The following is a 24,260-nucleotide window of genomic DNA, read 5'->3' on the forward strand; positions in this document are numbered from 1 at the left end:
CTCTCCCCTCTCCCAGGCCCCCCCCCCCCCCCCCCCCCCCCCCCCCCTCCCCCCTCGTCTCCAGCCAGAAACCTATAGCATATAACATCAGCAGGAGTGACCAGGCTGATATATGAGGCTAATTCAAACTGACTTTGTATCGATGTCTTCAAGTAGTGTGGACAAGAATCAATTACGGAAGTACAAGGTTCCACGCCCCTGGTTCTAGAAGCGTTACAGCGGCAGGAAGCCCCACAGCTCCCGACAATCTGCCTGTAGAATGGCAAAAAGGCAGGGTTGATGGAATTCCTGACATGCTTGTCGTACTGGACAGGCGCTACGAATGCATCGGGCCCTATTGGAAATTAATTTTTGCAGGCAAATGTGTCTAGCAGGCCGCCATCTACAACAAATGGACATTGAGTTCACTCAGTGGTGTGGAGGAGTTGGAAAAAGAGGGAGGTTTGGGTTATAAGCGGAGGTTGAACACAAATGCTGTACTGTTAGACATTAGTCATCATGTCTGTCTGTCTGTCTGTCCTATCTGGTGTGTTCACCTTTCACCTCCTGTCCGTCCTTTCAGAGAGATTTTAAGCTGCTCTGATAAACAGGTGTGAACAAAGACTGCCTTTAAGTGTGTGTGTGTGAGATAGGAACAGAGAGAGAGAGCAGAGTCTCTTCCTGAAGGATAAAGTCTCTCTCCAGGACAAGTACACACACACGCGCGTGCCATTTGAGACAGCCCTACAGCAGTTTAGCGCTCGGCCACACATGTCCTCTCCATCACAAGGTCCCTGTAAGTGATAAAAGCTGTTTCCTCAGCACATTCAGTGTCCTCCACTCTCCATGTAAAAAAAGACCCCAAAAAATGTGGGGGGAAAAGCGAACTGCGGTCGCCGTCTCACATAAACAGCACATGGCCGCGTGAAGACAGCAATCAATCTTTCAGGAGAGTTTTCAGAGAACAAGTCCAAATGGGGTCTTGACCCTCTCCTCCGTGTTGATTTATTAAGATCAGGAAACGGATTTCACTTTTAAAATGTGTTTCGAGAGACCACAAGGAATGTGACTGTGCTGTTTAAAGAAGGACGTGCGTGTCAGCGGTGCTCCAGCGTGTTGTTGTAGGTGTTAAAGGCGCTGGAGCGAAGTAACATCAAGACAGAGGAGCAGGCTGCTCCCAGCCACAAGTCTAGTGGCCTAAATGGCACCCTATTCCCTTTATAGTGCACTACTTTACACCGCACTACTTCACACCAGGCACCATAGGGAATAGTTTTTAGTTCAAGCACGTTGTTTGTCGGGAGGCAGAGCGGAGCAGCCGTTTCAGTGGTTGTTGGCCCTTCTTCCCGGCGGCGTCAGACCCAGCCACGAGCACCTCGCCGTGGGATGACAAACGGCCCACGCTCCCTTACACTTTTACAGCTCTCATTAAACTATTCTCACCTTCTACATCGTTCCCTCGCCAGCAGGCGTTCTCTCGGTCTCGCTCTTTCTCTGGCTGTGTCCTAAATGTCACACTTTGCCCTATATAGTGCTACTGGGCACTGGTCAAAAGTAGTGCACTACAGAGGGAAGGGAATAAGGTGCCATTTGGGACACAGCCTCTCCCTACCTCTGCGTCTGATGTACGGTGGAGGACAACACACACGCTGCCTGTGAGGCCCATATAACCTGGGGTAAAGAACACACTGGGGTGGGACGTTGTGAACTAGCAGAAACAAACAGGCTTGTTCTTTTGTGCATTGTTTGTTTTTAACTATCTCCAATACAATGTTGACCTTATAAAACAAAATGGCATCATAAAAAAGCATATTTCTTTGCAACTGTTTCTGAATTATACTTGATTGGTAGTGTATTGTGTTATATTGAGTCTCTCTCCCTCCTCTGGGAGGGAGCGCGGTGTGGTGGGTCGGTGCTCTCTCCCTCCTCTGGGAGGGAGCGCGGTGTGGTGGGTCGGTGCTCTCTCCCTCCTCTGGGAGGGAGCGCGGTGTGGTGGGTCGGTGCTCTCTCCCTCCTCTGGGAGGGAGCGCGGTGTGGTGGGTCGGTGCTCTCTCCCTCCTCTGGGAGGGAGCGCGGTGTGGTGGGTCGGTGCTCTTGCCCTCCTCTCCTCAGGCAGGTTGCAGTGCCAGTAAAAGTGTCAGACTGCATTACTGCCCTCATTAGAGAAACAGCCTTTAATATCTGGAGCTTAATAACTTCCAGGCCAAACGCAGAGCACATCACATAGCGTTAGAGCTGAGGGGGAGAGGAGGGGCGATGTGGACGCTGTGAGTCCTATCCAACCTCCACCACCCAGCCAGCCAGACAAGGGTAACTTCAGCCTCCTCCAACCAGACCTTAACCCTGCACTGTTGAGTCCAACAAGGCTATGATAACAACTATATGTGGAACACTATCCTAAGGCCATTTCACCCTACTTTGAACCATGCCTGGAAACCAATACAAATTTATAAAAACAGATAAACATATTGTTTCATCTTTTGAAATCCGATCTCTCTGTGGTCCACATTCATTCTAATAAGAGTGAGGAGAGTACAGGGTCTACTTTGTTTGTTGGAGATCATTTTTACATTCCTTTTCATCCACGTAGATGGATAAACAACTAGAGGGACGTTGGACACTCCAGTGATCTTTGTTGTGTGTGTATGTGAGTGTATGTGTGTGTATGCTGGTGTATGTGTGTGTATGCTGGTGTATGCTGGTGTATGCTGGTGTATGTGTGTGTATGCTGGTGTATGTGGGTGTATGTGAGTGTATGTGAGTGTATGTGAGTGTATGTGAGTGTATGTATGAGTGTATGTGGGTGTGTGTGGGTGTATGTGGGTGTATGTGAGTGTATTTGAGTGATGTGTGTGTAAGTGCGTGTCTGTGAGTGCGTGTCTGTGAGTGCATGTCTGTGAGTGCGTGTCTGTGAGTGCGTGTCTGTGAGTGCGTGTCTGTGAGTGCGTGTCTGTGAGTGCGTGTCTGTGAGTGTCTGTGAGTGTCTGTGAGTGTCTGTGAGTGTCTGTGTGTTTATGTGAGTGAGTGTATGTGTGTTTATGTGAGTGAGTGTATGTGTGTGTATGTGAGTGTGAGTGTATGTGAGTGTATGTGAGTGTATGCGAGTGTATGTGTGTGTATGCTGGTGTATGTGTGTTTATGTGAGTGGGTGTATGTGTGTTTATGTGAGTGAGTGTATGTGTGTGTATGTGAGTGTATGTGAGTGTATGTGTGTGTATGTGAGTGTATGTGAGTGTATGTGTGTATGTGTGTGTATATGTGAGTGTACGTGTGTATATGTGAGTGTACGTGTGTGTATGTGAGTGTATGTGTGTGTACGTGAGTGTACGTGTGTGTGTGTATGTGTGTGTATGTGAGTGTATGTGTGTATGTGTGTGTGTATGTGAGTGTATGTGAGTGTATGTGGGTGTATTTGAGTGAGTGTATGTGAGTGCGTGTCTGTGAGTGCGTGTCTGTGAGTGCGTGTGTCTGAGTGCGTGTGTCTGAGTGCGTGTCTGTGAGTGCGTGTCTGTGAGTGCGTGTCTGTGAGTGCGTGTCTGTGAGTGCGTGTCTGTGAGTGCGTGTCTGTGAGTGCGTGTCTGTGAGTGCGTGTCTGTGAGTGAGTGTCTGTGAGTGTCTGTGAGTGTCTGTGAGTGTCTGTGAGTGTCTGTGTGTCTGAGTGTCTGAGTGTCTGAGTGTCTGTGTGTTTATATGTGAGTGTACGTGTGTGTACGTGTGTGTACGTGAGTGTACGTGTGTGTATATGTGTGAGTATACGTGTGTGTATGTGAGTGTATGTGAGTGTATGTGTGTGTGTATATGTGAGTGTATGTGAGTGTATGTGAGTGTACGTGTGTGTATGTGAGTGTATGTGAGTGTGTGTGTATGTGTGTGTATGTGAATGTATGTGTGTGTATGTGTATGTGTGTGTATGTGTATGTGAATGTGAGTGTATGTGTGTGTATGTGAGTGTATGTGAGTGTATGTGAGTGTATGTGAGTGCATGTGAGTGTATGTGAGTGTATGTGAGTGTATGTGAATGTATGTGAGTGTATGTGTGTGTATGTGAGTGGAGTGGAAAGAGGAGTGAGGAAAGGGGGCCAAGGAAAAGCACAGGATGCCTGGTTCTCTTTGGAGGATCTACACACCCACTTCACATTCTCCTGGACCACTAGGCGCCTGACGTTTACAACGGAGAAAGAGACGCAGGGAGGCAGAGGGAGAGAGGAGAGATGGTGGGAGGGAGAGAAAGAGATGGTTGGAGGGAGGGAGAGGGAGAGAGAGAGAGGAGAGAGAGATGGTGGTAGGGAGAGCGAGATGGCGGGAAGGAGAGCGAGGGAGAGCGAGAGAAAGAGATGGTGGGAGGGAGAGGGAGAGAGAGGAGAAAGAGATGGCAGGAGGGAGAGCGAGATGGCGGGAGGGAGAGAGAGAGAGAGAAAGATGGCGGGAGAGTGAGAAAGAGATGGCAGGAGAGTGAGAAAGAGGGAGAGAGTCCTCATAATAAGAAAAAGTGAGAGCACTCCAGAGAGAAACAGGAAACATAAAACAGATCTTTCCTTGGCCTTTCTCTTCATTAGGTGTGAAATTGTCCATAGGTTGTCGTCCAAATTACAGAAGTGAATTGAAAATATTTACATTAGTGTGACAGAGGAGGGGTTATGTGCATTGTAGAGAGAGAGCGAGAGAGAGCGAGAGCGAGAGAGAGAGCGAGAGCGAGCGAGAGAGTGAGAGAGAGAGCGAGAGAGCGAGAGAGAGAGCGAGAGCGCGAGAGAGAGAGCGAGAGAGAGAGCGAGAGAGAGCGAGAGAGAGAGCGAGAGAGAGAGAGAGAGCGAGAGAGAGAGCGAGAGAGAGAGAGCGAGAGAGAGCGAGAGAGCGCGAGAGAGAGAGCGAGAGCGAGAGAGAGAGCGAGAGAGAGAGCGAGAGAGAGAGAGCGAGAGAGAGAGCGAGAGAGAGAGAGGCCGTGGCATCCGCTGGGTTGCACAGCCTGACATTCTGCCTGGCAAGAAAATGGGCCAGCTAATTAGCAACACGCTATGATGAAGTCCATACCACTGCGTTTCACCGTACCGAGGCCTGGTCAATCATGCTAAAACAGACGCACTGCAACACAAGCCTCACTTTCTCTTCTCTTAATAAGAGCATTAAATAGAAAGCCAGCGATATCGGCAGAATGAAGAATGATTCACATGCAGCTGCACCGATCAGTAGCACTGTTAACCTTGAGAAGACAAAGCAGCGTGTGAGGAATACATTCATTATTCGTGTCATTTGCAATAATAGTTCCAATATTTATATTCAGGTTTTAATTCTGGTGCACCTGGGCTTAACGGTATTGGTCCACCATTCGTTGGCACAATGCTTTCTCTAAACTACACAAGAAGGAATAAAAACAAAGCTAACTTCATTTCAAGATTTTGGCACTTCATCAGCCTTCTGGAGGACTTTGTAATACCAGCCTTAAAGGCAAGTGTTAACAATTCTGTCAAGTAAAAAAAAAGGAAAATTTAGAGCTGAGCACGGTGCTGTTAATGAAAAGCACTAAATAGGAAGGAATCCCCAGCCCGCCAGCCCTGTGCTGTCATTTTCCACCAGGGCTTTAAAAGTTAAGGGGGCTTGCGTGTGGCCGGGAGCATGTTTCTGGGTTACGGCTGTGTGAGGGCAAGGCTGAGCCACCTCCGGGTCTGGAACTCTTGACTCTAGCGCCACACGCTCTCTCTATGGAGAAACCAGTTTTAGACTTAAACGATGGCTTCAGCCTGGCCAAGACCAACAGCTCAGCAATCCCCAGTGTCCCATGGTTGCAGTAGTCAGTTACTCACCGACTACGACAGCAGCTTGGTCCAGCTCTACCATGTCGTGTGTGTGTGTGTTATTCACCGACGAGGACCACCAGCCCAGTCCCCCCGCTCTATCATGGTGTGTGTGTTACTCACCGACGAGGACCACCAGCCCAGTCCCCCCGCTCTATCATGGTGTGTGTGTGTTACTCACCGACGAGGACCACCAGCCCAGTCCCCCCGCTCTATCATGGTGTGTGTGTGTTACTCACCGACGAGGACCACCAGCCCAGTCCCCCCGCTCTATCATGGTGTGTGTGTTACTCACCGACGAGGACCACCAGCCCAGTCCCCCCGCTCCTTCATGGTGTGTGTGTGTTACTCACCGACGAGGACCACCAGCCCAGTCCCCCCGCTCTATCATGGTGTGTGTGTGTTACTCACCGACGAGGACCACCAGCCTGTGCTTGGCCCCGCTTTGCCTGCGGTGGGGAGTCACCTCCTCGTAGGTGGCCACGTCAGCCATGTCGTACTGCTCACTCTTCTTACACTCATACATGGACTTGTTGGTCTTCTTGTCTCGCCTGCTGAGGCGGAAACTCCGGCGAAAACCAGCTACAAATCAGAGAGCGAGAAGAGAGAGAGAGAGAAAAGGAGGGAGAGAAAGCTGAGTCACTGTAAGGGGTAAAGTTGACAGTGTATACAGTACATGCAAGTACATTTGAATCTGCACAAAATGCCTGCCGATGCTCATATACGAGCGCTTCAATATCTATCAGGTCTGGCTTTATGTAGAGCAGCCCTTCATATGAAACACATTGAGAGTGATATCTGTGCAGTAGGTAGGAGTAGTGAACGCTAAGCCAAACCATTTCCCTGGGCCCTGTCAAAGCTATTGCTCTATATAGGGGATAGGTCGCTAGTTGAGATGCACCTAGATCCAGGGAAAGTGTTTGGTCAGTGAGTAACAGCTCATAAGGTTCATATGTAATGTCGTCTGAACACTTTTGTCTTCTAGAGACCATGAAAACATTATTGCCACGTTGTCATTCTCCTCCCAGCCTCAGTTTATGTCATCTAGCTACCTCTTATGTAATTTCTCTCTTAATGTTACAGTACGGGTCTCAAATGGCACCCTATTCCCAATGTAGTGCACTACTTTTGACCAGAGCCCTATAGGCATTATATAGAGAATAGGTTGCCATTTGGGATGCAAACCATAGATGTGATTCATCTGAGCCTTTTGAACCTGAATGGTCCGTTTTAAGCACATTGACCTCTGACCTCCTGTAGAGGGGAACAGGAGGTAAAGAGAGAATCAAAAATGGCAGGTGGGCGGGATGAGTGAAGGCGACTGGCATTTTTTCATGTAATTTACTGCTGCTATGTGAATTTACTGGTAGTTGCTTCATGCTTGTCCAGTTGACACAAGTACCAGTCAAGCATTTGTCATTCTTCTCAGACTTCTTTGGTACAGTAGGTGGTGTGTGTGTGTGAGTGCGTGTGTAAGGAAGTATGTGTGGTGGTTGCATTCCATGGACATGCAGCGCACCATAAACCAATCAAACATGACAAGCGTCATAAATTGACCCAAACAAAGGGTCTGGTCTGAATACACTAAGGCAGTACCAAACGGAGAGAAACGTATCCCTAACTTGAAGAGCACAGTTTCAGATTTATGACAGACAGTTAAACCAAAATCCGCAAACCGAGGACCGTGGACACTTCGCTAATATCCCGTTCCTACACACGGCAGAAGGGCTCTCTTTCTGTTTCTTTTAAACAGTGATGAATGAACCCAGCGTTATGATGCAAGATGGCCAAGATTAAGGCAGCATTAAAATTATACACTGGAGAGAGAGAGAGAAGCCCTGATCCAATCCTTTAATACTTTCCACAACATAGAGAAACCGCGAGGCGAGCGGCAGGCGAGCACTGTGCAGATGTGCCACGAGAAAGAGAGAGAGAGAGTATAGCTACGGTCTCGGGAGTCTGTTCTTTTCCAAACAGTCACTTAATAAGGGACAGGAGATGGAGACCTACGCTGTGTAAGAAATGAAACACGTCAAACATACGGCTTCAGCACAATAACCCATGTGTGTATGGCTAAGGTATTAAGGCATGTCACAATGAGAGAGAGAGAGAGAGAGAGAGAGAGAGAGAGAGAGAGAGAGAGAGAGAGAGAGAGAGAGAGAGAGAGAGAGAGAGAGAGAGAGAGAGAGAGAGAGAGAGAGAGAGAGAGAGAGAGAGAGAGAGAGAGAGAGAACGTGTATGTGTGTCTGAGTGCGTGTGTGAACCCTAGCGTTGGGATATTGTGTTACAGCTAACGTTCAGGGCAGACTGTTCCACTGCGGGCAGGACAGCGCGTTCCGGGTGAGCACTGTGTTGTCTGTGCCACTTCTCCTGCGGTGTTTCCTTCTCATTCAACACACCCACTGCTCTGACCGAACACCAGCCAGAAAGAACGAGCCGCCTGCTCGCCACAGTGGAAAGGACGCACTGAATAGAATACGCTGCTGCTCGCAACATTACTGTAACAGCAAGCCATGCACAGTGTCATCATTATTAACGGTTAACATCATAGCAGTGCTGTTACTAAGCCGTTGCAGGGTGGAAAATATTAACTAAGGTTGTCCTGTTGGGTCCTGGTCTAAAGTAGTGCACTATATAGGAAATAGGGTCTTGGACATTCCAGGGCAGGTTCCGCCACCCCTCTGGATCGCTCTAATACTGTGGTCTGATTAGCGTGATGCTGCAGTACGGGTTGTTCCATTCGATTAGGGGGCCTTTCGGAGCCCAGAAGCCGCCAGCATTTCATTGGCTCTGTCAGAGGGAATCTCTTTGTTTTCCTTCAGGGAGGCAGGTGCACGGCGTTTCATTACCAGGCCCAGCTGCAGCCAGTCAATACACAGCTCTGTTCCTGTTGTTGAAGGGCCCTCTGTAATCCCTGGCCCTTCAACATCACTTCAACCCTTCTAGACAGCTCCATCCAAATAACACAAAATAACTAACCCCCAACTCCTCTACCCGAGGATAAAGACAAATCAATCAAAGGAGCGAGACAAAACGCACGCACACACGCATGCACGCAGGGCGAGCATCATCATCTCCATGGAGACAGAATTAGGCGAGCCCAGAGAGAGGGCTAGAAATCTATTTAACCCGAATGAAATAAATTAATGACTCAACCTTCCTGGTCTGAACCCGGACCAGCGTCTCGTTGTCATGTCTGTGTTACTGTTACAGTACAGAGGGGTTGTGTTACAGTACAGAGGGGTTGTGTTACCGTTACAGTACAGAGGGGTTGTGTTACCGTTACAGTACAGAGGAGTTGTGTTACAGTACAGAGGGGTTGTGTTACCGTTACAGTACAGAGGGGTTGTGTTACAGTACAGAGGGGTTGTGTTACCGTTACAGTACAGAGGGGTTGTGTTACCGTTACAGTACAGAGGGGTTGTGTTACAGTACAGAGGGGTTGTGTTACCGTTACAGTACAGAGGGGTTGTGTTACCGTTACAGTACAGAGGGGTTGTGTTACCGTTACAGTACAGAGGGGTTGTGTTACAGTACAGAGGGGTTGTGTTACAGTACAGAGGGGTTGTGTTACCGTTACAGTACAGAGGGGTTGTGTTACCGTTACAGTACAGAGGGGTTGTTTTACAGTACAGAGGGGTTGTGTTACAGTACAGAGGGGTTGTGTTACCGTTACAGTACAGAGGGGTTGTGTTACCGTTACAGTACAGAGGGGTTGTGTTACAGTACAGAGGGGTTGTGTTACAGTACAGAGGGGTTGTGTTACCGTTACAGTACAGAGGGGTTGTGTTACCGTTACAGTACAGAGGAGTTGTGTTACAGTACAGAGGGGTTGTGTTACCGTTACAGTACAGAGGGGTTGTGTTACAGTACAGAGGGGTTGTGTTACCGTTACAGTACAGAGGGGTTGTGTTACCGTTACAGTACAGAGGGGTTGTGTTACAGTACAGAGGGGTTGTGTTACCGTTACAGTACAGAGGGGTTGTGTTACCGTTACAGTACAGAGGGGTTGTGTTACCGTTACAGTACAGAGGGGTTGTGTTACAGTACAGAGGGGTTGTGTTACAGTACAGAGGGGTTGTGTTACCGTTACAGTACAGAGGGGTTGTGTTACCGTTACAGTACAGAGGGGTTGTTTTACAGTACAGAGGGGTTGTGTTACAGTACAGAGGGGTTGTGTTACCGTTACAGTACAGAGGGGTTGTGTTACCGTTACAGTACAGAGGGGTTGTGTTACAGTACAGAGGGGTTGTGTTACAGTACAGAGGGGTTGTGTTACCGTTACAGTACAGAGGGGTTGTGTTACCGTTACAGTACAGAGGAGTTGTGTTACCGTTACAGTACAGAGGGGTTGTGTTACCGTTACAGTACAGAGGGGTTGTGTTACCGTTACAGTACAGAGGGGTTGTGTTACAGTACAGAGGGGTTGTGTTACAGTACAGAGGGGTTGTGTTACAGTACAGAGGGGTTGTGTTACAGTACAGAGGGGTTGTGTTACCGTTACAGTACAGAGGGGTTGTGTTACCGTTACAGTACAGAGGAGTTGTGTTACCGTTACAGTACAGAGGGGTTGTGTTACCGTTACAGTACAGAGGGGTTGTGTTACAGTACAGAGGGGTTGTTTTACAGTACAGAGGGGTTGTGTTACCGTACAGAGGGGTTGTGTTACAGTACAGAGGGGTTGTGTTACTGTTACAGTACAGAGGGGTTGTGTTACCGTTTGAGCAGGGAAGTGTGTCTGTGTGTTACCGTTAGAGCAGGGAAGTGTGTCTGTGTGTTACCGTTAGAGCAGGGAAGTGTGTCTGGGTGTCTGTGTGTTACCGTTAGAGCAGGGAAGTGTGTCTGTGTGTTACCGTTAGAGCAGGGAAGTGTGTCTGTGTGTTACCGTTTGAGCAGGGAAGTGTGTCTGTGTGTTACCGTTTGAGCAGGGAAGTGTGTCTGTGTGTTACCGTTAGAGCAGGGAAGTGTGTCTGGGTGTTACCGTTAGAGCAGGGAAGTGTGTCTGTGTGTTACCGTTAGAGCAGGGAAGTGTGTCTGTGTGTTACCGTTAGAGCAGGGAAGTGTGTGTGTGTTACCGTTAGAGCAGGGAAGTGTGTGTGTGTTACCGTTAGAGCAGGGAAGTATGTCTGTGTGTTACCGTTAGAGCAGGGAAGTGTGTGTGTGTTACTGTTAGAGCAGGGAAGTGTGTCTGTGTGTCTGTGTGTTACCGTTAGAGCAGGGAAGTGTGTGTGTGTTACCGTTAGAGCAGGGAAGTGTGTCTGTGTGTTACTGTTAGAGCAGGGAAGTGTGTCTGTGTGTCTGTGTGTTACTGTTAGAGCAGGGAAGTGTGTCTGTGTGTCTGTGTGTCTGTGTGTTACTGTTAGAGCAGGGAAGTGTGTCTGTGTGTTACTGTTAGAGCAGGGAAGTGTGTCTGTGTGTTACTGTTAGAGCAGGGAAGTGTGTCTGTGTGTTACAGTTAGAGCAGGGAAGTGTGTCTGTGTGTTACTGTTAGAGCAAGGAAGTGTGTCTGTGTGTTACTGTTAGAGCAGGGAAGTGTGTCTGTGTGTTACTGTTAGAGCAGGGAAGTGTGTCTGTGTGTTACAGTTAGAGCAGGGAAGTGTGTCTGTGTGTTACCGTTAGAGCAGGGAAGTGTGTGTGTGTTACCGTTAGAGCAGGGAAGTGTGTGTGTGTGTTACTGTTAGAGCAGGGAAGTGTGTCTGTGTGTTACTGTTAGAGCAGGGAAGTGTGTCTGTGTGTTACTGTTAGAGCAGGGAAGTGTGTCTGTGTGTCTGTGTGTTACTGTTAGAGCAGGGAAGTGTGTCTGTGTGTCTGTGTGTTACTGTTAGAGCAGGGAAGTGTGTCTGTGTTACTGTTAGAGCAGGGAAGTGTGTCTGTGTGTTACTGTTAGAGCAAGGAAGTGTGTCTGTGTGTTACTGTTAGAGCAAGGAAGTGTGTCTGTGTGTTACTGTTAGAGCAAGGAAGTGTGTCTGTGTGTTACTGTTAGAGCAAGGAAGTGTGTCTGTGTGTTACTGTTAGAGCAAGGAAGTGTGTCTGTGTGTTACTGTTAGAGCAGGGAAGTGTGTCTGTGTGTGTGGCCGGTCTGTGTGTTACTGTACAGTCCTGATTAACAGTCGGGTTGCCAATAGCTAGGGCCAATAGAAGGCATGCTGGTAAATCAGGAATGTTAGCTATGCATGGCAACAGTGGTCCTAATTATGATGGGGTCGAGCTAAAAAAGACTGTGGTTTTAACTCATTGTTCAGCTGGCTCCTAACCCTTGACCCTGGATGTAATCGTACTCTCTTGTATCCCCCTACCGTGACAAAGAGCTCGGATATGGAGACATTTTCCTTGCTCAGGACACACACACACGCACGTTTTAATGGCGTGCACTTGACCGTGACTGGATAACTGCCAGTGGCCCGTACTACTGTAAGACACACACAATAACGTGTAGACGGAGTCAAGCCCTTCCATTCCAAGAGAACCTCCAACAGAAAAAGAAGGGGCATATCGAGCCACAGAGTAAACAGTAGAAGACACGCGCTGCCACCACACACACACCTGCCTGGAAACTGCCAGTGTGCTCCTGCAAGCCCGTTTTCCAGCGGGATAATATCTAACAGCCGTGGTGTAGGACATTCAGCACCCAGGGGCCTTCACAAACAGGGAACTCTAAACTGCCAGTGGGCTCCTGCAAGCCCGTTTTCCAGCGGGATAATATCTAACAGCCGTGGTGTAGGACATTCAGCACCCAGGGGCCTTCACAAACAGGGAACTCTAAACTGCCAGTGGGCTCCTGCAAGCCCGTTTTCCAGCGGGATAATATCTAACAGCCGTGGTGTAGGACATTCAGCACCCAGGGGCCTTCACAAACAGGGAACTCTAAACTGCCAGTGGGCTCCTGCAAGCCCGTTTTCCAGCGGGATAATATCTAACAGCCGTGGTGTAGGACATTCAGCACCCAGGGGCCTTCACAAACAGGGAACTCTAAACTGCCAGTGGGCTCCTGCAAGCCCGTTTTCCAGCGGGATAATATCTAACAGCCGTGGTGTAGGACATTCAGCACCCAGGGGCCTTCACAAACAGGGAACTCTAAACTGCTCACTGTGCTGATGTAACATCCTGTGAAACTTTGCTGCGGTGTCTGGAAAAGAAACCGTGCAAGTTTAATGTACGCAAAAACACACAGGCCTAAGTCAATGTCTTGTGCAGATCCTGAGGTGGAATGGTAATGATGGTGTGTCTCATCACATACGACTGGAAGACTGGCGTTCAATCCCAGCATCCATCCTTCCCACTGTCTCTCCCACCTACCCATCTCCACTCTGGTTTCCTAACTATTTAGATCAAGTGTACAAATTCCTTAAAAAAAAGAAAAAAGAAAGATGTCTCCCATCTGAGCCTGGAGTTTCTAACTGCAGTAGAAGAAGCGCTGATAGACACTGTGCATATTCCAAATGGCACACTATTCCCTATAATAGTGCACTACTTTGGACCAGAGGCCTATGGCCCTGGTCAAAGGTAGTGCACTCCATAGGGAATAGGGTGCCATTTGGGATGCATACACAGTGCCATCCTGGCCCAGCAGAACAAGCCCTCAGTATGAAGACTAACAGAGATGACAACTGGTGAATTATCTCTCCATTGCAACTCTAGATTAAGAGACTATTACCATTACACCCCAGCCCCATAAGTGTGGTTTATGGCTGCCACACACACACACACACACACACACACACACACGGTGCGGTTTATCACTGCAACACTTGTGCTGGAAGTGGCCACAGAATGTGGGAGGCATTACCGAGTACCTCCTTTCAGTCATTATGTGATGGTGCTCATTACAACTCCTCGTCTGTTCAAGTCTGTGTCAGAGACACGCTCGACAGGCAGGCAGGGGTAGAGGAGGATGGCTCTATTGCATGTCCCAGTGTGTGTGTGAAGAAGGATCTCCAGTTTCCACACACTCTGCAATATTCCCTCCCACCACAGAACAATGCCTGTACAACAACAAGGACAAATACCAACTCTCCCAAGTTCTCCACAAATACCCTGACTAATTCTTCCTGGTTAAATAACGACCTCAGCTACCCGCCTGTTCACTACAGCATGTTACTTATGTCTGTCCATTGTGAGTTGAGAGGTGGACCAAAGGACTGTAGAGAACCAAGGAGGATGGTTCCCGAGGAATGACGCACACTAAAAATAAGAGGAAAAACAGTAACAATGTGGGCCAACATTGTAGCAGCAACGCCTCAGGAAAAGTAAAAAGTAAAACCTTTTCCCTGCACTCCCTTCTTTCACCAACAGCTGGGTTCAAATAGGCCTCGGGTCTCTCACGCTGTGCGGTGTGTCTTAGTGCCGCTACGCAGTGGTGTGTGTGTGTGTGTGTGTGGGGGGGGGGGGGGGGGGACGACGACGACAGATAGACAGGCGTGTGGCCTTCAATGCCCCTCCATGAAAACCCATGTGTGAAAGGCATTATAGGAATCGTGGCTTCCGGACCAGGGATCAGGCCTGCCGCGTCACGGAAGTACCTGGCTCACAGGCTGACCACATGGACGGTCACTGTACTGACGAGGAAAAGCATATAGCTCTGGGGGGAACAAGGGATCTTTAACAGGTGGAGAGGGTTCTCCCGATGTGGCATGTGGTATCCGTATCTCACTGCTAGTCCTTCAAAACTCCGACCTCTAGCTCAGGGGAGGACGGCTCATATTAATGGCCGGAAAGGAGCTAATGGAATGGTATCAAACACCCGGGAACCATGGGAACCCATTCCACTCCAGCCATTACCACGAGCCCGTCCCTCCCCAATTAATGTGCCACCAACCTCCTGTGCTCTAGCTTTATGGGTAATGGCATTCCCTGTTGTGAGGGGACAGGCAGGCATCCTGGTTAAACCAGACTGAACACTGCGTTTGAAGTGAATGGTAAAAAGCTCTGAGGGGAACAAGGACTATTTAACTGAAGGAGAACGTTTCATACCGACCTACAGTGTGTGGTATCTACTGTATCGGCTGTCCTTCAACCCTCATACCCTGTTGCTGAAGCCCTCCCTTATGGGTCACTGGGTTTCCTGTTTAGAAAGGAAAGGCAGGTAGCCATTGTTTTAAGCAGTATTCACTCTGGCCTAACCATGATAGCAGGCTGTATGCTGAGAGGGAGAGAGCGAGAGAGAGAGAGTTAAACGTTATTTGATGATTAAAAAAGCCTTTTAGGCTGTCTGTGATGTTTGAAATATGTACTGAGAGCGTTTGAGTCCACCGTGGTGAACTCATTATTGTGTTATCTAGGGGGGGGGGGGGGCAGAAACACACTCTGGGGCTAGTGTACTCTCCATGGGCTTACTACAGTATGCTAGCTCCAGCATGTGGAAAGTGGTACTCCAACCCAAGTGTTACAGGCTTATACAGTGGAATAGTGCTCAAGTCCCTTGGCTGAGCGACGTGGGTTTGTGTCGAGCGCTATTTGTTTTTCCCCTCCGTCTTATCCCAGAGCTCTTTAGGACTCAGGAATGTCTAGTCTGAACAGAAAACCATGCCTAATTTGTCGTTGCTTGAAAAAATGTATTGGTTTGAGAAAAAAAAACACGAACGCACATCTCGATCTAGCGCTTGTCTTCCACTGCACTTACGCAAAGCGGCCTGGGCTCTCTCTGGTGCTGTGTGTACTGGACGTGTCGCACTCTCTCTGGTGCTGTGTGTACTGGACGTGTCGCACTCTTTCTGGTGCTGTGTGAACTGGACGTGTCTGGGCTCTCTCTGGTGCTGTGTGTACTGGACGTGTCTGGGCTCGCTCTGGTGCTGTGTGTACTGGACATGTCTGGGCTCGCTCTGGTGCTGTGCGTACCGGACGTGTCGGGCTCTCTCTGGTGCTGTGCGTACCGGACGTGTCGGGCTCTCTCCGGTGCTGGGTGTACCGGACGTGTCCGGGCTCTCTCCGGTGCTGTGTGTACCGGACGTGCCGGGCTCTCTCCGGTGCTGTGTGTACCGGACGTGCCGGGCTCTCTCCGGTGCTGTGTGTACCGGACGTGCCGGGCTCTCTCCGGTGCTGTGTGTACCGGACGTGTCGGGCTCTCTCCGGTGCTGTGTGTACCGGACGTGTCGGGCTCTCTCCGGTGCTGTGTGTACCGGACGTGTCGGGCTCTCTCCGGTGCTGTGTGTACCGGACGTGTCGGGCTCTCTCTGGTGCTGTGTGTACAGGATGTGTCTGGGCTCTCTCTGGTGCTGTGTGTACAGGATGTGTCTGGGCTCTCTCTGGTGCTGTGTGTACTGGATGTGTCTGGGCTCTCTCTGGTGCTGTGTGTACTGGATGTGTCTGGGCTCTCTCTGGTGCCGTGTGTACTGGATGTGACTGGGCTCTCTCTGGTGCTGTGTGTACTGGATGTGTCTGGGCTCTCTCAGCACAGCTAGTGAGTTGGGGGCTGGGAGTGCCAAGAACACTTTCCTGTTTTCCTCATCAATCAGCCAGCCCACTCAGACAACAGGGATGCTAGACAACAAACCCAGTGCGAGGGGAGATGCCAAAGTCCACATCCCATCTGGCACCCCATCCCTATATATGGTGCACTATTTTTGACCAGGGCCGATTGGGACTCTATTACCTTTATAGTGCTGGGGTCAAAAGTAGTGCACTACATAGGGAATAGAGTGCCATTTGGGACATATACTCTCTTCTCTTACTGGTCAGAATCACAACCAAACCACTGAAATGTACCCCCTGGATATTATTAAGAAACGTCACCACTGTCTAGAGCACTGTTTCCTAACTCCAGTCCTCCCAACCATATGCAATGTTATTGTATCCCTGGACACCTGATTCAGCCCTGGATGAATTAAATGAGGTATGTTTGTCGTGGCCTCTACCTGCTCAGCCAATCACACCTGTCTGTCTGCGTGGCCTCTACCTGCTCAGCCAATCACACCTGTGTCTGCGTGGCCTCTACCTGCTCAGCCAATCACACCTGTCTGTCTGCATGGCCTCTACCTGCTCAGCCAATCACACCTGTCTGTCTGCGTGGCCTTTACCTGCTCAGCCAATCACACCTGTCTGTCTGCGTGGCCTCTACCTGCTCAGCCAATCACACCTGTCTGTCTGCGTGGCCTCTACCTGCTCAGCCAATCACACCTGTCTGTCTGCGTGGCCTCTACCTGCTCAGCCAATCACACCTGTCTGTCTGCGTGGCCTCTACCTGCTCAGCCAATCACATCTGTCTGTCTGCATGGCCTCAACCTGCTCAGCCAAGATGTGGGCCCTGGTCAAACAGTGCACTAAATGGAGAATAAGGTGCCATTTGGAACGCACTTTGGTCTTGTGTTTTGGCTACGGCTCACCCTCCAGTAGTGAACCTGCAGACAGATGAAATAAACTTGTTTTCTGAAATTGAGAATTATTTGGGGGCTTACACACGTCTCCATTTTTCCATAACTCTGTTTTAATTGGATTCTGGGGGTTGACAGCTTTCCCAGCTTTCCCCTGTACTGTTTTGTCCTTTCCTCTCCTCTATCCCACCCTCTCTCATCCCTCTATCCAGATGTTTGCTGAGAGGCTTCTCTCTGTGCCTCAGGATCTCTGGGATTAGGGTAGATTACGAAAGCAGCAGAAATGGGACTGTGCCTACTGCCTACGCTTCCAGGTCTCCATCCAGGTATTGTGTGTCTAATCCCAGGGAACAAAACTACAACGTGTTGATGGATCTAAGGAAAGACACGGGCTACGTCCCAAAATAGGGAATAGGGTGCCAACATATATAGTGCACTACTTTTGACCAGAGCCTTATGGGCCCTGGTCAAAAGTTGTGCACTATATACGGAACAGGGTGCCATTTGGGATAAAGCCCATGTCTTTTCTCTCTTTTCTTTCTTCCATCTAGGAAAGGTAAGGAATGAGCCCAGAACGGCCACGGGTCTTAATGATCTCTTTAATGCTCTTCTTCTTCTTCCTCCAGACGGAGCGGTGGTCTCAAAGAGGTGTTTAGGGCGTGGCACGGGGCTTATGGGAAGGCATCTCAGGACATGGTCCTCCTCCTAGTTCATTATTTTATTTATTTATTTTTTATTTCACCTTTATTTAACCAGGTAGGCTAGTTGAGAACAAGTTCTCATTTACAACTGCGACCTGGCCAAGATAAAGCAAAGCAGTGTGAACAGACAACAACACAGATTACACATGGAGTAAACAATAAACAAGTCAATAACACAGTAGAAAAAAAGAGTCTATATACATTGTGTGCAAAAGGCATGAGGAGGTAGGTGAATAATTACAATTTTGCAGATTAACACTGGAGTGATAAATGATCAGATGGTCATGTGCAGGTAGAGATACTGGTGTGCAAAAGAGCATAAAATAAAATAAATAAAAACAGTATGGGGATGAGGTAGGTAAATTGGGTGGGCTATTTACCGATGGACTATGTACAGCTGCAGTGATTGGTTAGCTGATCAGATAGCAGATGTTTAAAGTTGGTGAGGGAGATAAAAGTCTCCAACTTCAGCAATTTTTGCAATTCGTTCCAGGCACAGGCAGCAGCTCGAGCTGTTTTGCAAGGAGGAATGGGAAAAAATGTCAGTCTCTCGATGTGCAAAACTGATAGAGACATACCCCAAGCGACTTGCAGCTGTAATCGCAGCAAAAGGTGGCGCTACAAAGTATTAACTTAAGGGGGCTGAATAATTTTGCACGCCCAATTTTTCAGTTTTTGATTTGTTAAAAAAGTTTGAAATATCCAATAAATGTCGTTCCACTTCATGATTGTGTCCCACTTGTTGTTGATTCTTCACAAAAAAATACAGTTTTATATCTTTATGTTTGAAGCCTGAAATGTGGCAAAAGGTCGCAAAGTTCAAGGGGGCCGAATACTTTCGCAAGGCACTGTAGATAGCCAAAGTTCATTTTTTCCCCAAATATTATTTTTGTAGGCGAAATAGCTCCGTTTGTTCTTCACGTTTGGTTGAGAAATCCACCGTAATCTGCGGTCACGACAACGCCGAACAATATTCCAAATTAGCTCCATAATATCGACAGAAACATGGCAAACGTTGTTTATAATCAGTCCTCAAGGTGTTTTTCAAATATCTATTTGATAATATATCAACCAGGACAATTGGTTTGTCAATGGCGGTTAAATCTCTGAATTTTTGGTGGCCTTCCTAAGCCAGGATTCAGACACGGCAAGGACATCAGGGTTGGCAGAGTGTGCTAAAGCAGTGAGTAAAACAAACTTAGGGAGGAGGCTTCTGATGTTGACATGCATGAAACCAAGGCTTTTTCGATCACAGAAGTCAACAAATGAGGGTGCCTGGGGACATGCAGGGTTTACCTCCACTCACCCGCGGAACAGAGGAGTAGGATGAGGGTGCGGATAAAGGCTATCAAAACTGGTCGCCTAGAGCGTTGGGGACAAAGAATAAAAGGAGCAGATTTCTGGGCATGGTAGAATATATTCAGGGCATAATGCGCAGACAGGGGTATGGTGGGGTGCGGGTACAGCGGAGGTAAGCCCAGGCACTGGGTGATGACATGCTGGTTGTAATGGGTGAGGTCACCGCATGTGTGTTAGGTGGGACAAAGGAGGTATCAGAGGTATGAAGAGTGGAACTAGGGGCTCCATTGTAAACTAAAACAATGATAACTAACCTGAACAACAGTATACAAGGCATATTGACATTTGAGAGAGACATACAGCGAGGCATAAAGTAATCGCAGGTGTTGATTGGGAGAGCTAGCTAAAACAACAGGTGAGACAACAACAGCTAATCAGCTAACACAACAACAGCAGGTAAAATGGCGTTGACTAGGCAGAGAGGGTCTGATTAACTACACACAGAGCCTGAGTTCGCGGCTGAGGCCGAAAGATAAAAAATAAACAAACAGAATGGAGTACCGTGATTAATGGACAGTCCAATAGGCATCAGCTATGTAACCAAGTGATCATAGTGTCCAGGGGACAGCAGTAGATGGAACAGGGAATCCGCCACTACGCTAGCAAGCGACAAGGCGTTTAAAGTTAGTGGCCCTCCGACGGAGGCCGGTTGAAGGCACAGCGGATGGAGTATTCGTCGGCAGACCAGTCGTGGTGGTGCGGTGGGGCGCCGTGTCGACAGAGAATCCAAGCCAGATGGCAAAAGAGGTATTGTAGAATTTAGTTTGCTGGCCGGGAGATGCGCCTGGCTCACGGCTAACTAGTGCTAGCTTCGTGGCAGTGGCGTTAGCCATTATAGACAACCGGTAGCAGCGGTGATCCGATGCCAAGGTCCAGAGTTTACCGCCAGGTAAGAGTAGAGTATCGGGCTCTAGCCGTGTATGAGTGGGGTTCGGGTGAACAGCTGAGTAGGCCGGGAGGTGGGCCTCAGGGATGGCTTTGGTACTGGGTGCCACGGTGAGCTAGCAAGCTGCAAGCAATGACTGAATAGCTAATTATCTGGTTAGCTTCTGGAGGTTCTTGAATGTGTTCTATAATTAAAAATAATAGCGATACCGTATCACATTGGGTGAGGCAGGTTACCGGAAGGTATAATCAAATAAAAAAATTGAAAAGAGATTGAAAATAAAATTGAAATCTATATACAAAAAATACAAAAGTACACGAGACACGTCTTCACTGCTACGCCATTTTGGACGTCATTAATAAGGGCATCGATGACATCGTCCCCACAGTGACTGTATGTACATATCCAAACCAAAAGTGATGTATTAAAGGCAACATCTGCACTGAGTTCAAGGAGCGGGACACTAATCCGGACACTTATAAGAAATCCCGCTACGACCTCCGACGAGACATCAAACAGTCAAAATGTCAGTACAGGACTAAGATTGAATTCTACTACGCCGGCTCTGACGCTTGTCGGATGTGGCAAGGCTTGCACACAGATTACAAAGGAAAACCCAGCTGTGAGCTGCCCAGTGATGTTGACCAGACGAGCTTGATTCCTTCTATTCCTTCCTTATAGTTTCGTCCTCCTCTGGGTACATTGACTTCAATGCAAGGCTCGTGGTTCTCACTCCCTTCCATAGACTTACACAGTAATTATGATAACTTCCAGGGGACATCCTCCAACCCATCAGAGCTCTTGCAGCATGAACTGACATGTTGTCCACCCAATCAAAGGGTCAGAGAATGAATCTAGTGAAAGTAGAAGTAGAAGCTATAGCTAGCTAGCACTGCAGTGCATAACATGTGGTGAGTAGTTGACTCAAAGAGAGAAAGACAATAGTTGAACGGTTCTTAAATTAATTTATTCAACAATGAAAGAGTAGCAAGAGAGATATTGTTGTATTTGTTTTTCACTTAGCTTGTGAAAGCAGTTAGCTAGTTTAGCCTACCCAAACACACGGCTCAAACCGAGAGGGATGCTATGTTAGCTAGATGGCTATGGTTATCCAATACTGGAATTCTTCCAAGTCAAGGTAAGCTTTTGGTTATATAAACCTATTTCCTTCTAAACTTCTTGCTGACTGTACTGAATGATTGTAGCGGGTTTACTAAAGCTTTAGTTCTAGCAGCTTTGTTGACTATGATGTTACTATGGTGACAACAATGTAGGCTGTGTGCAGCAGTCAGCGGTTATGATATGAAGGTTTATGTTGTGCACTGAAGTCCACGAGCGAAGGGAATAGGTGAGAGGAGGAGAGCGTGTAGATGTAAGACGTAATTACACAATGGTCAAAGGAGTTATGCTGGTTGGATGTGGCTGATATGAAAGTGAACTGTGTTTGATCAGGGGTGTATTCATTCTGCCGATTCTGTTGAAAAACCTTTCTTAAACGGAAGCAAACAGAACGAAACAGGGATAAACATACCTGAATTTGTCCAATAGAAACTCTTGTATGTAACTGTTGGACTAATGATTGCACCCTAGATCAGCTAGATGCAGGCAAGATTGTACAAAGCGACATTGGACGTGTCAATGTCTGTTACTCAAATCTCTCAAGACCTGTGCATCTACGCTGTAAACTTTCATTTATAGGTTAGGTTGTAGCAACCTCATGATGGGTAGAGGAAAATATGTTGTATCATGTAGTAGCCTAAACCTATCGATGTTACATTGATCTGAGTGAATAGAATATGAATGCTGTAATAGAAATAATGCTGTAATCCTCCATCTTAAACTGCACCGAACGCCACTAATTACCCCGTACCCCTGCACATGGACTCAGTATTGGTACTCTGTGTATATAGCCAAGTTATCTTTACTCATTGTGTATTTATTCCTAGTATTATTACTATTCTCTTCTTTCTCTCAGCATTGTTGGAAAGGGCCCGGAAGTAAGCATTGCACTGTTGGTCTCCACCTGTTGTTTACGAAGCATGTGACAAGTCTCAAAAGGCACTCTATTCCCTATATAGTGAATATATACTTCTTTTGACCAGAGCACAATTCTACAGTCTCCTGGCTTTATACTATAGAGGCATCTCACAGGAATACAGCTTGCCCCAAGGATCATTCTTTGAAAATGGAGGACTCAGACGTTCCATCACTGACCGACAAGAGGTAAGGAGGCATTACAAACAGCCCAAAGAACAAGACAACCCACTTCTCTGCCCCCTCTTTACCCAACTCAAGCTCCCAATTCAACCTCAATGGCATTGAAAAAGCATCTGTATTCTAGGATTTCTTAGCTATTAGGCCTGTCCAACTTGAAGTCATACAACAGCCTGAAATGTAATGCAATGTGCAACGACTGTTGAGACGCTTGTCGAGAATATTATTATTTGAGGAGTCTTTTTTCTCTTCAAAACATATTTTGTTTCAGAAAACCGGTGCTTCAGTGTACTAGGACATAGAAAACAAGTTAAACTGCACTGGGACCAGCAATGGAGGTTGTTCAGGTCAGGGAGGAAGAGGAGAAGTTGAGGTCGCCGACCTCATAAGGGCACTGCGACAACACGGGCAAATGGCACCCTGTTCCCTATATAGTGCACTACTTTTGACTAGACCCCTATGGGCCACGGTAAAAAGTAGTGCACTATATAGGCAATAGGGTGTCATTTGGAACACATCCAATGAAGTCGAAAATAGCCCAGTGTTTGAAAGGTCATCCTTATAGAATTCCCTGATTGAGCTTGGCAGACACAACTCAGTCTTTATTTCTAAACTCAATGTGCACTGGATCTCCTGTGAAATCAACTGGTCTAAATGGATTAGTGTGCTGTGGAGTGTCCAGAGTCTAGACTGCCTCATGACCTCAACACAGCCTCACATAGCCTGGTGTATACACTAGGTGGAGGGTGGGAGAGAGGTGTGGGGGGGGGGTAGCAGCAATAGAGTGAAGGGGAGGAGGAGAGGAGGAGAGAAAGGAAATTGAGAGGCAGGGTGAGAGAGAGAGAACACGAGAGGGGGGGGAAAGAGGAAGAGAGTTCCTCAGAGAGAGAGAGCGAGAGAGTTCCTCAGAGAGAGAGAGAGCGAGAGAGTTCCTCAGAGAGAGAGCGAGCGAGTTCCTCAGCGAGAGAGCGAGAGAGCTCCTCAGCGAGTGAGCGAGAGAGTTCCTCAGCGAGAGAGCGAGAGAGTTCCTCAGCGAGAGAGTTCCTCAGAGAGAGAGCGAGAGAGTTCCTCAGAGAGAGAGCGAGAGAGTTCCTCAGAGAGAGAGAGAGCGAGAGAGTTCCTCAGAGAGAGAGGGGGGAGAGAGAGAGAAAGAGAGAGAGAGAGAGAGAGAGAGAGAGAGAGAGAGAGAGAGAGAGAGAGAGAGAGAGGTTTGAGAGACTCAGCCAGGACACTCCGTGGTACTCTGATGGGATTATAACTTCTGATTTGTCAAGAAAGTGACAGGGGTAATAACAACACGATGAGGAAGAGTTTCTGTACGCAAAAAGAATTGGAACCAGTACCCAGAGGATGGTTCCAGAACAGAACAAGTCGTAATTGCTGCTGTGAGTCCTAGCAGGACCACATCAACAACAGGAGAGAGAGAAAGAGAGAGAGACACACACACACAAAGACCGAGAGAAAGGGGAAAGAAAGAGAGAAGAGGCGGCAAGCAGGACCACATCAACAGGCCTGACGGGAAGAGAATTGAATGGACCTTCAGAACAATGAATGGAAAAGAACTTGTCCCTTTAACCCGAATGAATACATATAACAGTGGTAGGAACAGCTACTGTATGGCAGGGGGCAGGGGACAGTGGCAGGAACAGCTACTGTATGGCAGGGGGCGGGGGACAGTGGCAGGAACAGCTACTGTATGGCAGGGGGCGGGGGACAGTGGCAGGAAGAGCTACTGTATGGCAGGGGGCGAGGGACCGTGGCAGGAACAGCTACTGTATGGCAGGGGGCGAGGGACCGTGGCAGGAACAGCTACTGTATGGCAGGGGGCGAGGGACAGTGGCAAGAACAGCTACTGTATGGCAGGGGGCGAGGGACAGTGGTAGGAAGAGCTACTGTATGGCAGGGGGCGAGGGACCGTGGCAGGAACAGCTACTGTATGGCAGGGGGCGAGGGACCGTGGCAGGAACAGCTACTGTATGGCAGGGGGCGAGGGACAGTGGCAGGAAGAGCTACTGTATGGCAGGGG

General features: G+C 48.3%; 1 protein-coding gene across 3 annotated transcripts in view; it reads right to left on the reverse strand.

Moving 5' to 3' along the window:
- Nucleotides 1-24,260, reverse strand: part of LOC110536594 (MAGUK p55 subfamily member 7) — a 292,189-nt gene that overhangs the window by 32,398 nt on the left and 235,531 nt on the right. For all 3 annotated transcript variants that reach the window (XM_036935251.1, XM_036935252.1, XM_036935250.1), the window contains one exon: nt 6,180-6,350. In XM_036935251.1, the coding sequence (XP_036791146.1) occupies nt 6,180-6,350 (171 nt within the window). The remainder of the gene's footprint in view (nt 1-6,179; nt 6,351-24,260) is intronic.

This window comes from Oncorhynchus mykiss, chromosome 11 (assembly GCF_013265735.2).
Source record: "Oncorhynchus mykiss isolate Arlee chromosome 11, USDA_OmykA_1.1, whole genome shotgun sequence".
NCBI lineage: Eukaryota > Metazoa > Chordata > Actinopteri > Salmoniformes > Salmonidae > Oncorhynchus > Oncorhynchus mykiss.